Source organism: Nerophis lumbriciformis, linkage group LG18, assembly GCF_033978685.3.
Source record: "Nerophis lumbriciformis linkage group LG18, RoL_Nlum_v2.1, whole genome shotgun sequence".
In the NCBI taxonomy this organism is placed as follows: domain Eukaryota; kingdom Metazoa; phylum Chordata; class Actinopteri; order Syngnathiformes; family Syngnathidae; genus Nerophis; species Nerophis lumbriciformis.
Window position 1 is genome coordinate 37,571,318 of NC_084565.2, and position 15,183 is coordinate 37,586,500.

Here is a 15,183-nt window from a genome sequence, read left to right on the forward strand (position 1 = left end):
ATATGTTTCACATGACGTCACGAGACGCCTTCCATCTCATCACGCGGGCAGTGACGTCACGTGTTTTTCTCACGGCCACACTTGTCGTGAGTCGTGGCGCCGCGTGTCCGTGACGTCACGAGACAGAACCGGACATCGGCGACCTGAATGCCGCGACGCGCACGCGCACACCTCGACGCTGCAGTGCGCGGGAGCGTGCATCATCACCGCCTGCTTACTTGCACACGCACGCCGCAGAGCCGACGCGGAGCGACCGAGCGGACGCGGGGAGGCAAGCAGCCGGTGGCCGACGGGAAGCTGCGGTTGAAGGTGACTGGGGGATCGAAGCATCTGATCAGGTGAGGCGCGTGCGTGACCACACTTGCACAAAAGACCGCCCAAACCTCACTGCAACGTGAACGCGCGTGCGTGCCACCAAAACGATGTATTAGTAATAATCGATTTTTTAGATTTTTTATTGATGAATCGCTTACGTGCCCAATTCCATGCATGGGAGTAACTCATTATTACCTTTTGTGGTAAGACACGCCCCCTCTGCGAGGTGCGCATATATGCAGGTGTATATGGCCACATGGCACGTGACGTCACACATGTGCAATTTGCTGCAGGATGATGATGAGCTCGCCGTCAGACAAGATGAAGAAAAAGTGGTCGAAGGACAGTCTCACGCTGCTGCCATGTTTTTACTTTGTGGAGGTACACACACACACACACACACACATTCTTGTATTTGTTACCTTCTTGAGACCTCCGAATAATGCCTACCTCTATAGGACCAGCCTTTCTAGATATATAAAGAAGTGTATTTACAACATGAATAATATATACATACTATGCAAATATAAAAAAAACTTGTTGTGAAAAATGAGTTGGAATTTCACAAGAAAAAGGTCACAATTTCACAAGAAAAACTTAGAATTTTGGCAGTATTGTAATTTTACTCGACGCAAGTCAAAATGTTACAGGAAAAACTGAACATTTGTGCAATATTATGAAAAAAGTTGGCATTTTACTCAATAACAGTCGCAGTTTTACAAGAAAAGCTTAACATTTTGGCGATTTTATGAAAAGGGTCGTAATTTTACTCGACAAAAGTCACAATTGTATAAGAAAACTTAAAAATGTTGACAATGTTATAATAACAATCAGAATTTTTACTTGGCAAAATTATGACAAAAGTCATAATGTTACTTAAAAAAATGTCACTATTTTACAAGAACAACAAAAAAATTGGCAATATTGTGATACAAGTCAGAATTTTATATGACAAATGTCGCCATTTTGCATTAACATTTACATAAAAAAGTAATAATTTTACGAGAAAATATTGCAATATTAAAGAAACGGAGAGATTTTGAGAAATCGTTCCCAATTTTATAAGAAAAAAGTCGACACATTGTGAGAAAGACTGCTTTTAGTTAATAATAAAAAATAAAAAAATTGGTTGTAATTGGTTTTCAATCTTTATTATTTACTTCAAGCTTTTACAGTATGTCTTTATATACATATATACTTATTTTTGTAATTAATTTTGGCCAAAGGGGGCGCATTTAAATTTTTTACACACACTTGTTATTTCATATGTTGACCAGAGGGGGAGCACTTTTAAAAGCGACACACAGTCCATTAGAAAAATCCCTCCTTTTTGGGACCACCCTAATGTTGATAGATGTCACCACACATGAGACATTCTCTATTAGATGCAATGTTATTGATTTATGTCATCACTTGTTCACACCTCCTCATATGGAAGATACTTTTCCTTCTTCATGTCTCAAGAAGGCTAGAAATACAAACACACACATACACCTACACCACGCACATGTTCTTGTATTTGTTACCTTCTTGAGATAAGTAAATAATGCCTACCTCTTTAGGACCAGCCTTTCTAGATATATAAAGAAGTGTATTTACAACATGAATAATATATACATACTATGCAAATATAAAAAAAACTTCTTGTGAAAAATGAGTTGGAATTTCACAAGAAAAAGGTCACAATTTCACAAGAAAAACTTAGAATTTTGGCAGTATTATAATAAAAGTCGTAATTTTACTCGACGCAAGTCAAAATGTTACAAGAAAAACTGAACATTTGTGCAATATTATGAAAAAAGTTGGCATTTTACTCAATAACAGTCGCAGTTTTACAAGAAAAGCTTAACATTTTGGCGATTTTATGAAAAGGGTCGAAATTTTACTCAACAAAAGTCACAATTGTATAAGAAAACTTAAAAATGTTGGCAATGTTATAATAACAATCAGAATTTTTACTTGGCAAAATTATGACAAAAGTCATAATGTTACTTTAAAAACTATTTTACAAGAACAACAAAAAAATGGCAATATTGTGATACAAGTCAAAAAATTTTATGACAAATGTCACCATTTTGCATTAACATTTACATAAAAAAGTAATAATTTTACGAGAAAATATTGCAATATTAAAGAAACAGAGAGATTTTGAGAAATCGTTCCCAATTTTATAAGAAAAAAGTCGACACATTGTGAGAAAGACTGCTTTTAGTTAATAATTGTTTTAAATTGGTTTTCAATCTTCATTATTTACTTCAAGTTATTACAGTATGTCTTTATATACATATATATTTATTTTTGTAATTTTGGCCAAAGGGGGCGCATTTAAATTTTTTTACACACACTTGTTATTTCATATGTTGACCAGAGGGGGAGCACTTTTAAAAGCGACACACAGTCCATTAGAAAAATCCCTCCTTTTTGGGAACACCCTAATGTTGATAGATGTCACCACAAATGAGACATTCTCTATTCGATGCAATGTTATTGGGACCATGATTTATGTCATCACTTGTTCACACCTCCTCATATGGAAGATGTCTCAAGAAGGCTAGAAATACAAACACACATACACATGCACACACACACACATGTTCTTGTATTTGTTACCTTCTTGAGATAAGTAAATAATGCCTACCTCTTTAGGACCAGCCTTTCTAGATATATAAAGAAGTGTATTTACAACATGAATAATATATACATACTATGCAAATATTTTAAAAAAGCTCGTTGTGAAAAATGAGACGGAATTTCACAAGAAAAAGGTCACAATTTCACAAGAAAGTATTATAATAAAAGTCGTAATTTTACTCAATAACAGTCGCAGTTTCACAAGAAAAGCTTAACATTTTGGCGATTTTATGAATAGAGTCGTAATTTTACTCGACAAAAGTCACAATTTTATAAGAAAAGTTTAAACATTTTGGCAATATTATAATAATAATCTGAATTTTTACTCCAAAAATGTCACTATTTTACAAGAACAAAAAAATGGGCAATATTGTGATAAGTCATTTTGCGTTAACATTTACATAAAGTAATACTTTTAGAAGAAAATATTGCAATATTAAAGTAACAGAAACATTTTGAGAAATCGTTCGATTTTATGAAAATAGTCGTAATTGTACTCGACAAGTCACAATTTTATAAGAAAAGTTAAAAAAAAATTGGGCAATAGTATAATAATAATCGGAATTTTTACTTGACAAAATTATGACAAAAGTCATAATGTTACTTTAAAAATGTCACTATTTTACAAGAACAACAAAAAAATTGGCAATATTGCGATACAAGTCAGAATTTTATATGACAAACGTCGTAATTTTGCATTAACATTTACATAAAAAAGTAGTCATTTTATGAGAAAATATTGCAATATTACAGAAACATTTTGAGAAATCGCTCCCACTTTTATGAGAAAAAAGTCGACACATTGTGAGAAAAAGGACTGCTTTTAGTTAATTCATTTTTTTATTTTTTGTTTGTAATTGGTTTTCAACCTTCATTATTTACTTCAAGTTATTACAGTATGTCTCTATATACATATATATTTATTTTTGTAATTCATTTTGGCCAAAGGGGGCGCATTTAAATTTTTTACACACACTTGTTATTTCATATGTTGACCAGAGGGGGAGCACTTCAAAAAAATTTTACACACACTTGTTATTTCATATATTGACCAGAGGGGGAGCACTTTTAAAAGCGACACACAGTCCATTAGAAAAATCCCTCCTTTTTGGGAACACCCTCATTTTGATAGATGTCACCAGCAGGGGTGCAAATGAGACATTCTCTATTAGATGCAATGTTATTGGGACCATGATTTATGTCATCACTTGTTCACACCTCCTCATATGGAAGATACTTTTCCTTCTTCATGTCTCAAGAAGGGTAGAAATACAAGAACACACACACACGCGCGCGCACACACACACACACACACACACACACACACACACACACACACACACACACACACATTTTCGTGTATTTGTTACCTTCTTGAGACCTCTGAAAAATGCCTCCCTCTTTAGGACCACCCTTTCTAGATATATAAGGATGTGTTTTTACAACATGAATAATATATACATACTATGCTACTTGTTGTGAAAAATGAGATGGAATTTCACAAGAAAAAGGTCACACTATCACAAGAAATTGTAATAAGTATTATAATAAAAGTCGTAATTTTACTCAACGCAAGTCAAAGAAAAACTGAAAATTTGTGCAATGTTATGATAAAAGTTGGAATTATACTCAAAAACAGTCGCAGTTTCACAAGAAAAGCTTAACATTTTGGCGATTTTATGAAAAGAGTCGTAATTTTACTCGAATAAAGTCACAATTTTATTAGAAAACTTTAAAATGTTGGCAATATTACAGTAATAATCAGAATTTTACTCCAAAAATTGATTAACTGGCTAGAATATAAAGAAAATATAACATACATCCATAAACGTGCAATATATTTATCTGTACAGTAATCTATTTATTTATATCTGCACCTCATTGCTCTTTTAACCTGCACTACCATGAGTTAATGCAACAAAATTTTGTTCTTATCTTTACTGTAAAGTTCAAATTTGATTGACAATAAAAGGAAGTCTAAGTCTAAGTCTAAAAATGTCACTATTTTTACGAGAACAAAAAAATTGGCAAGATTGTGATACAAGTCAGATTTTTATGTCGCAATTTTGCGTTAACATTTACATAAAGTAATAATTTTACAAGAAAATATTGCAATATTACAGAAAGAGAAATATTTTGAGAAATCGTTCCCAATTTTATAAGAAAAAAGTCGACACTGTGAGAAAAAGACTGCTTTTAGTTAATTTTTTGTTGTTGAATTTTTTTGTTTGTAACTGGTTTTCAATCTTTATTATTTACTTCAGGTTATTACAGCATGTCTCTCTATATATATTTTTTTTTTATTTTTTATTTTATTTATTTTATTTTAAATAAATAATGGGGGCACATTTAAATTTCTTACACACACTTGTTATTACATATGTTGGCCAGAGGGGGAGCACTTTTAAAAGCAACACACAATCAATTTGAAAAATCCCTCCTTTTTGGGACCACCCTCATTTTGATAGATTTGCAAATGAGACATTGTCTATTAGATGCAATGTTATTGAGACCATGATTTATGTCATCACTTGTTCACACCTCCTCTTATGGAAGATACTTTTCCTTCTTGATGTCTCAAGAAGGGTAGAAATACAAGAACACACACACACACACACACACACACACACACACAGTTCATATTAGTGGATGTAACATGACTGTGGCGTGCCGCTCGCAGCTGCCCATCGTGGCCTCCTCCATGGTGTCGCTGTACTTCCTGGAGTTGACGGACGTCGTGCGGCCGCCGCAAGTCGGCTTCCGTTGCCACGACCGCGAGCTCAGCAAGCCGTACGTGGACGGCGGGGACGAGATGATCCCGCTGCTCATGCTGCTGAGCCTCGCCTTCGCCGGCCCGGCCGCCTCGGTAATTGTCGGGGCCGGCGTCTGGGGGCGGGGGGGTCACGGCGGGGGTTGTGTTTCCTGACTGATTGGTTGTGGCGGCAGATCATGCTGGTGGAGGCTTTCGTTTACTTCCTGCAGACCCGGACCAAAGTGCGGCGGGCGGAAGGGAGCATTAACGCCGGAGGCTGCAACTTCAACTCCTTCCTGAGGAGGACCGTGCGCTTTGTGGGTACGGCGCCCTCCACACACTTGCCGGACGCGTCCTAAACTTTTTTTGTACCACCGGAATAACCAGCAATAAAATACAGTAGCACAGTAGGCCTAAGTATTCATTAAAAACAAGGCTGATGTCTTTTTTATACTAAAACCCAAAAGCGGTGAAGTTGTCACGTTGTGTAAATGGTAAATAAAAAGAATACAATGATTTGCATATAATTGAATAGATTGCAAAGACAAGATATTTAACGTTCGAACTGGTAAACTTTGTTATTTTTTGCAAATATCAGCTCATTTGAAATTTGATTGATTGATTGATTGAGACTTTTATTAGTAGATTGCACAGTACAGTACATATTCCCTACAATTGACCACTAAATGGTAACACCCGAATGCGTTTTTCAACTTGTTTAAGTCGGGGTCCACTTAAATTGATTCATGGTAGAACCATGCCTGCAACATGGCTCAAAAAAACTGGCACAAGTGGCAAAAAAGAGTGAGAAAGTTGAAGGAATGCTCATCAAACACTTATTTGGAACATCCCACAGGTGAACAGGCTAATTGGGAACAGGTGGGTGCCATGATTGGGTATAAAAGCAGCCCACGTGAAATGCTCAGTCATTCACAAACAAGGACGGGGCGAGGGTCACCACTTTGTGAACAAATGCGTGAGCAAATTGTTTAAGAACAACATTTCTCAACCAGCTATTGCAAGGAATTTGGGGATTTCACCATCTACGGTCTGTAATATCATCAAAAGGTTCAGAGAATCTGGAGAAATCACCGCACGTAAGCGATGTTATTACGGACCTTGGATCCCTCAGGCGGTACTGCATCAAAAAGCGACGTTAGTGTGTAAAGGATATCATCACATGGGCTCAGGAACTCTTCAGAAAACCACTGTGAGTAACTACAGTTGGTCGCTACATCTATAAGTGCGAGTTAAAACTCTACTACGCAAAGCCAAAGCCATTTATCAACAACACCCAGAAACACCGTCTGCTTCCGCTGGGCCCGAGCTCATCTAAGATGGACTGATGCAAAGTAGAAAAAATGTTCTGTGGTCTGATTAGTCCACATTTCTATTTTTTTTGGAAACTGTGGACCAAAGAGGAAAAGAATCATCCGGATTGTTCTAGGCGCAGAGTTGAAAAGCCAGCATCTGTGATGGTATGGGGGTGTATTAGTGGCCAAGGCATGGGTAACTTACACATCTCTGAAGGCACCATTAATGCTGAAAGGTACATACCAGGGCTGCCCTTTGTCACCGATTCTGTTCATAACTTTTATGGACAGAATTTCTAGGCGCAGTCAAGGCGTTGAGGGGATCCGGTTTGGTGGCTGCAGGATTAGGTCTCTGCTTTTTGCAGATGATGTGGTCCTGATGGCTTCATCTGGCCAGGATCTTCAGCTCTCACTGGATTGGTTCGCAGCCGAGTGTGAAGCGACTGGGATGAGAATCAGCACCTCCAAATCCGAGTCCATGGTTCTCGCCCGGAAAAGGGTGGAGTGCCATCTCCGGGTTGGGGAGGAGACCCTGCTCCAAGTGGAGGAGTTCAAGTACCTCGGAGTCTTGTTCACGAGTGAGGGAAAAGTGGATCGTGAGATCGCCAGGCGGATCGGTGCGGCATCTTCAGTAATGCGGACGCTGTATCGATCCGTTGTGGTGAAGAAGGAGCTGAGCCGGAAGGCAAAGCTCTCAATTTACCGGTCGATCTACGTTCCCATCCTTACCTATGGTCATGAGCTTTGGGTTATGACCGAAAGGACAAGATCACGGGTACAAGCGGCCGAAATGAGTTTCCTCCGCCGGGTGGGGGGGCTCTCCCTTAGAGATAGGGTGAGAAGCTCTGTCATTCGGGGGGAGCTCAAAGTAAAGCCACTGCTCCTCCACATCGAGAGGAGCCAGATGAGGTGGTTCGGGCATCTGGTCAGGATGCCACCCGAACGCCTCCCTCGGGAGGTGTTTAGTGCACGTCCAACCGGTAGGAGGCCACGGGGAAGACCCAGGACACGTTGGGAAGACTATGTCTCCCGGCTGGCCTGGGAACGCCTCGGGATCCCCCGGGAGGAGCTGGACAAAGTGGCTGGGGAGAGGAAAGTCTGGGCTTCCCTGCTTAGGCTGCTGCCCCCGCGACCCGACCTCGGATAAGCGGAAGAAGATGGATGGATGGATGGATGGTACATACAGGTTTTGGAGCAACATATGTTGCCATCCAAACAACATTATCATGGACGCCCCTGCTTATTTCAACAAGAAAATGCCAAGCCACGTGTTACAACAGCGTGGCTTCATAGTAAAAGAGTGCGGGTACTAGACTGGCCTGCCTGTAGTCCAGACCTGTCTCCCATTGAAAATAGCAGAAGGGAGACTGTTGAACAACTTGAGCTGTACATCAAGCAAGAATGGTAAAGAATTCCACTTCAAAAATGTGTCTCCTCAGTTCCCAAACCTTTACTGAGTGTTGTTAAAAGGAAAGACCATGTAACACAGTGGTAAAAATGCCTTTTTTGCAATGTGTTGCTGCCATTAAATTCTAAGTTCATGATTATTTGCAAAAAAAAGAACTTTCTCAGTGTGAACATGAAATATCTTGTCTTTGCAGTCTATTCAATTGAATATAAGTTGAAAAGGATTCATTGTATTCTCTTTTTATTTACCATTTACACAACGTGACAACTTCACTGCTTTTGGCGTTTGTAATTAAGGGATTTTTTTGGGGGAGTACCCACTAGATGAAGTTTGAGAATCCCTGGTCCAGAGTGATGTGTGTGCGCAGGTGTGCACGTGTTTGGTCTTTGCGCCACGGCGCTGGTCACCGACGTCATCCAGCTGTCCACGGGCTACCACGCTCCGTTCTTCCTCACCGTGTGCAAACCCAACTACACGCACGTCGCCTGCGACACCAACGCTTACATCACCAAAGACATCTGCTCCGGACACGACCACCACGCCATCACGGCCGCCAGGTGAGCCGTTTTCCGTCATCCCACCGTTTTTTTTTTTTGTTTCCTAACACTCTTCCGCCTCCACAGGAAGACGTTCCCATCCCAGCATGCGACTCTGTCGGCTTTTGCCGCCGTGTACGTCTCTGTAAGTTGGACCGCAACCCCGATCGGAGAGTAGTCGGGTCCCCGAGAACCGCACCGGTCCTGTGGAACACTTCTCTTTCCGCCCCTTTGCAGATGTATTTCAACTCCACCATCTCGAACAGCACCAAGCTGCTGAAGCCCGTGCTGGTGTTCTTCTTCGCCATCGCCGCCGCGCTGACGGGCCTCACCCAGATCACGCAGCACCGCAGCCACCCGGTCGACATCTACGTGGGCTTCCTGATCGGAGCTTTCATCGCCGCCTACCTGGTGAGCTCACCTTTTGTTGCCAATAGGGAGAACAAGTTAAAGTTAAAGTACCACTGATAGTCACACACACACTAGGTGTGGTGAAATTATCCTCTGCATTTGACCCAACCCCTTGTCACACCCCCTGGGAGGTGAGGGGAGCAATGAGCAGCAGCGGTGGCCGCGCTCTGGAACCATTTTTGGTGATTTAACCCCCAATTCCAACCCTTGATGCTGAGTGCCAAGCAGGGGGGTAATGGGTCCCATTTTTATAGTCTTTGGTATGACTAGGGAGAACAAGTTAAAGTACCACTAGGTGTGGTGAAATTATCCTCTGCATTTGAACCGTCCCCTTGTTCACCCCCTGGGAGGTGAGAGGAGCAGTGGGCAGCAGCGGTGGCCGCGCTCGGGAATCATTTTTGGTGATTTAACCCCCAATTCCAACCCTTGATGCTGAGTGCCAAGCAGGGAGGTAATGGGTCCCATTTTTATAGTCTTTGGTATGACTAGGGAGAACAAGTTAAAGTACCACTAGGTGTGGTGAAATTATCTTCTGCATTTGACCCATCCCCTTGTTACACCCCCTGGGAGGTGAGGGGAGCAGTGGGCAGCAGCGGTGGCTGCGCTCGGGAATCATTTTTGGTGATTTAACCCCCAATTCCAACCCTTGATGCTGAGTGCCAAGCAGGGGGGTAATGCGTCCCATTTTTATAGTCTTTGGTATGACTAGAGAGAACAAGTTAAAGTACCACTAGGTGTGGTGAAATTATCTTCTGCATTTGACCCATCCCCTTGTCACACCCCCTGGGAGGTGAGGGGAGCAGTGAGCAGCAGCGGTGGCCGCGCTCTGGAACCATTTTTGGTGGTTTAACCCCCCAATTCCAACCCTTGATGCTGAGTCCCAAGCAGGGAGGTAACAGGTCCCATTTTTATAGGCTTTGGTATGACTCGGCCGGGGTTCGAACTCACGACCTTCCAGTCTCAGGGCGGACACTCTAACCACTGAGCTGAACAAGCGAGAGTCGGTTTGAATTGAGAATGGATTCTGGATCTTGTCGCCCAGACAACCTTTAAAGCTCTTATGCCCAAGCTGTTTGTTTACATGCTTTTGTTAATTTATATTTGCTATTTGGGCTTATTGGACCCTAATTAGAATAAAAAACTAAGAATCATCTTTTGATATGATATACTTAGTCCATAAGTACACAAACGTGTACTTCATGTTTAGTGACATGCTCATTCTTATTTTTAACACTTTTTTTTCCAAATTCCATTGTATGTTATCCTCTTCTGACACCACCAGATGGCAGTATAAGTGTCCACATAAGTGGCCATAAGACCCCAATTCAGTAGTGTACACAATTTTGGAAATAAGAGCTAAAAGGTGCTGTCCACGTATGTGGCCACTAAGCCTTTAGAGCAGTGGTTCTTAACCTTGTTGGAGGTACCGAACCCCACCAGTTTCATATGCGCATTCACCGAACCCTTTTTTAGTGAAAAAAATATATATATATTTTTTAAATTCAAGACAAAGTTATACGTTTTTCTTACCGGTGCACAAAATGAATCATGCGCAAACATCACCTTGTTCAAAGAACTCACAACAAATTACACACCTGCAAATCAGTGTGACTTCTGCTGTTGCCGTATCCATAATACGCCGATTCGGGAGAAGTTTTTATTTACACGATGAGTCGGGTGTGTCTTGACCTCCGCGGCGGAGGCTCCGCCTGAGGCCGACTCGCCGAACCCCTAGGGTTCGATCGAACCCAGGTTAAGAACCACTGCTTTAGAGGTTAAACCAAGTTGTATCCTCCTGTAGGCTTTTCACGCGGTGGCCAACTTCAAGTCCTCGGACATCGCCCTGGCTCCGCCCCCTCCACCCGTCTTGACGGACCCCTTGCGAGCGCTGACCGAGCGAGGACACGAGTCGGTGTACCAAAAAGGCCCCGCCTCGGCCTCCGAGAGCAACGACGAGATAGCGGCGGCGCCGGCTCCGCTGGAGTGCCGGGACGGCGCCGGGCCCCTGCAGAGAGAGGTCGCGTCCATGGGGTCCCTGAAGAGGGCCAGCGTGGACGTGGAGCTGCTGGCCCCTCGCAGCCCCATGGCCAAGGAGACCATGCTGACCTTCAGCAACACTTTGCCGCGAGCCAGCATCAACGTGGGCGAGGGGGCGCCCGGTCCGGTCCAGCAGATCCAGCCGGTCCAATTGCGTCTCAAGGCGGTCCACGTACCGATGGACCCGGTCTCTTCGCAGCGTCTTTTGACCGAATGGAAGCAGAAGTCCATGGAGATGCGAAGCCAGAGCACGCGGGACGAGAACGAGACCAGCGAGGACGGCTCGGAGGCGGACGACCGAGGATCCCAGGTCCCCATCTGCTTGTCCGGCAAGACCTCTGCCTCCAGTCGCAACCGCACTCCCCCTCCGAGTGGCGCCAAAGCGGTAGCGACCCCAAGACCGCCTCAGATCCCCGAAGCAGGGCCGCCGCCGGTGTCACCAAAGAGCTCTGTGGCCCGCGCCAAGTGGCAAGCCATCCGAGAGAAGACGGGCGGGGACACTTCAGGCCGCGTCGCCGCCAACCAGCCGCGCCTGATGCAGGTGGTCGCCATGTCCAAGCAGCAGGGCTTGCTGGGGTCCTCGTCTTCGGCGGAGAAATCCTCAGAAACGGACTCCACCTGCTCCGGAGCCTCCTCCTCCGCCGCCGCCGCCTCTCCGCGATACCGACCGACGCCCGAGAAGCAGCGGGAGGGAATCGTCACCGTGGACGCCCACGCTTCCCACCACCCTCTCGCCCAAGCGCCGCCCTCCGAGCGAAACGGCCGTCCCTGGGAGTGGGGCGGCGGCGACCTGCGCGACACCTACGACCTCAACAGCCTCCAGCGAGGAGACTCCGCCGCCTGCGGCAGCAGCTTCCGGCCACACCGCTCCCCCGGCGCGCCGCACTCGGCTTCGCCCCAGCCACAGTTCGAGGTGCTGACGGACGCTCAAAGGAAGGAAATGGCGATGAGACGCAAGACGGCGCTGGTTCTCCTGGAGCGAGATGGGCATCACGCCGACGAGGACAACCACTTCAAGAGTTTCCAAAGCCGCAGGATGAAGGATTAGGCTTTCAAAATAAAAGGGATTATCGGAAGCTTCCACCGCTTGGAGTGACACACAGTGGGCGTGGCCTGCGAAGGACCGCCCACCGATTGTACAATGGCTGTTTTACCTGTGTTGTGATCGCTCCGTTGCCTTGGTGATGCTCAGCATGTTTGTGTGTGCGCCTGCTGCTCTCTGATTGGTGGAGGTGAATATCGTGCAGTTTTTTGTGACATCATTGTTGACGGCGAGTGAGTGGGCGGGGCTATGACTAAAAGGAGACAGATACAGGAAAAAGCAGTGGAATTTTTGTGTGAAAATGAACTTTGTGTCGCTCATGTTGACTTTCTGACCGGCGGTTAAAATGTGTTAATTTAAAATTTCAACACATTTTTAAAAAAAGAGACACTTGTCTCTTTAGCTTTTTAGCTTAGCTCCGTGACAAACTTCGGACTTATCATGCAGTTTAAGATCTTCGGCGGCTTCATGAGATTCTGTTGGCGAGATTACGAGACAGGATCTTGCGACACATGTTTGGGCGGAAAAAACATGTTCTAGGCGCACATTTATCAACAACACCCAGAAACTCAGCCGGCTTCGCTGGGCCCGAGCTCATCTACGATGGACTGATGCAAAGTGGAAAAGTGTTCTGTGGTCTGACGAGTCCACATTTCAAATTGTTTTTGGAAACTGTGGACGTCGTCTTTGCTCCGCAGTAAGTCTTTGCTGTCGTCCAGCATTCTGTTTTTGTTTACTTTGTTGCCAGTTCAGTCTTGCATAGCCTTCCGTAATCAATCAATCAATCAATGTTTATTTATATAGCCTTAAATCACAAGTGTCTCAAAGGGCTGCACAAGCCACAACGACATCCTCGGTACAGAGCCCACATAAGGGCAAGGAAAAACTCACCCCAGTGGGACGTCGATGTGAATGACCATGAGAAACCTTGGAGAGGACCGCATATGTGGGTAACCCCCTCCCTCTAGGGGAGACCGAATGCAATGGATGTCGAGTGGGTCTGACATAATTTTGTGAGTTTCCAGTCCATAGTAGATCTAACATAATAGTAAGAGTCCAGTCCATAGTGGGGCCAGCAGGACACCATCCCGAGCGGAGACGAGTCAGCAGCGCAGAGATGTTCCCAACCGATGCACAGGCGAGCGGTCCACCCCGGGTCCCGACTAAGCTTCAATGCCTTTTCTTAGGGGCACTCACCTTTTGTTATTTTTGGTTTAAGCATTAGATACCTTTTTACCTGAACGCTGCCTCCCGCTGTTTCCATTTATCAACAACACCCAGAAACGCAGCCGGCTTCGCTGGGCCCGAGCTCATCTAAGATGGACTGATACAAAGTGGAAAAGTGTTCTGTGGTCTGACGAGTCCACATTTCAAATTGTTTTTGGAAACTGTGGACCAAAGAGGAAAAAACCATCCGGACTGGTCTAGGCGCAAAGTGTAAAAGTCAGCATGTGTGATGGTATGGGGGTGTATTAGTGGCCAAGGCATGGGTAACTTACACATCTGTGAAGGTGCCATTAATGCTGAAAGGTACATACAGGTTTTGGAGCAACATATGTTGCCATCCAAGCAATGTTATCATGGACGCCCCTGCTTATTTCAGCAAGACAATGCCAAGCCACGTGTTACAACAGCGTGGCTTCGTAGTAAAAGAGTGCGGGTACTAAACTGGCCTGCCTGTAGTCCAGACCTGTCTCCCATTGAAAATGTGTGGCGCATTATGAAGCCTAAAATACCACAACGGAGACCCCGGGACTGTTGAACAACTTAAACTGTACATCAAGCAAGAATGGGAAAGAATTCCACCTGAAAAGCGCCAAAAATGTGTCTTCTCAGTTCCTAAATGTTTACGGAGTGTTGTTAAAAGGAAAGGCCATGTAATACAGTGGTAAAAATGCCCCTGTGACAACTTTTTTGCAATGTGTTGCTGCCATTAAATTCTAAGTTAATGATTATTTGCAAAAAAAAAACAAAAAACATTTGTTGACGTTAAAAGACAAAGCAAACAAAGTTTCAATGTGAAAAACTTTATTGAATGTAAACATGCTGCATGTCACCGTCAAATATCAAATAAAATGTCTTCTTTTGCTTTGCAGTACAATTCTTCATTTGGATTTCTCTTCAAAACTCCTTTTAGCTCAGGGGCCACATGGAGGGAAATGTATTGCCAAGTGGGCCGGACTCGTAAAATAATGTCATGATAACTTAAAAATAAAGACAACTTCAGATTGTTTTCTCCACCTGAGGGCACCACAGACTGTGGATGCTTTTAAAAAAGGCTTAAAAACCCTTTCTTTTCTTTTTTTTTTTAAAAAGCCTTTTTTTTTTTTTTTTAGATATATGCGTACTAGTTTTAGCTATTTGGCTGTTCTAGTTTTTATTTTTGTATTTATTTTTTATTATCTTTTTATTTTAATTTTATTTTTAATACACTGTAGCACTTTGAGGTTGTTTACTCAATGTAAAGTGCTTTTTACAAATAAAATCTATTATTAATATTGTTATTATTATTGTTTTCTTTGTATAAAAATAGAACAAGGACAATCTGAAAACATACAAATCATAATGTATCGATTTTTTTTTTTTTACACTTACAGTCGTGGTCAAAAGTTGACATACACTTGTAAAGAACATGATGTCATGGCTGTCTTGAGTTTCCAATAATTTCGACAACTCTTATTTTTTTGTGATAGAGTGATTGGAGCACATACTTGTTGGTCACAAAAAACATTCATGAA

At 43.2% G+C, this 15,183-nt stretch overlaps 1 protein-coding gene across 1 annotated transcript; it reads left to right on the forward strand.

The window, feature by feature from the left end:
• Positions 1–16: 16 nt before the first annotated feature.
• plppr3b (phospholipid phosphatase related 3b) lies at positions 17–14,498 on the forward strand. The gene is made up of 8 exons (XM_061978298.2): positions 17–338; positions 609–696; positions 5,627–5,812; positions 5,893–6,019; positions 8,787–8,976; positions 9,043–9,100; positions 9,193–9,366; positions 11,168–14,498. The coding sequence occupies exons 1-8, from the start codon at positions 148–150 to the stop codon at positions 12,449–12,451; spliced, it is 2,298 nt and encodes a 765-aa protein (XP_061834282.2). The 5' UTR covers positions 17–147; the 3' UTR covers positions 12,452–14,498.
• Positions 14,499–15,183: the final 685 nt, after the last annotated feature.

Excerpts from the sequence above, each read along its gene's own strand:
- plppr3b (XM_061978298.2), top strand. The coding sequence starts at position 148 with ATGCCGCGACGCGCACGCGCACACCTCGACGCTGCAGTGCGCGGGAGC. Across the intron at positions 6,020-8,786 it reads GAGGACCGTGCGCTTTGTGG|GTGTGCACGTGTTTGGTCTT; the intron begins GTACGGCGCCCT and ends GTGTGTGCGCAG. Across the intron at positions 9,367-11,167 it reads CTTTCATCGCCGCCTACCTG|GCTTTTCACGCGGTGGCCAA; the intron begins GTGAGCTCACCT and ends ATCCTCCTGTAG.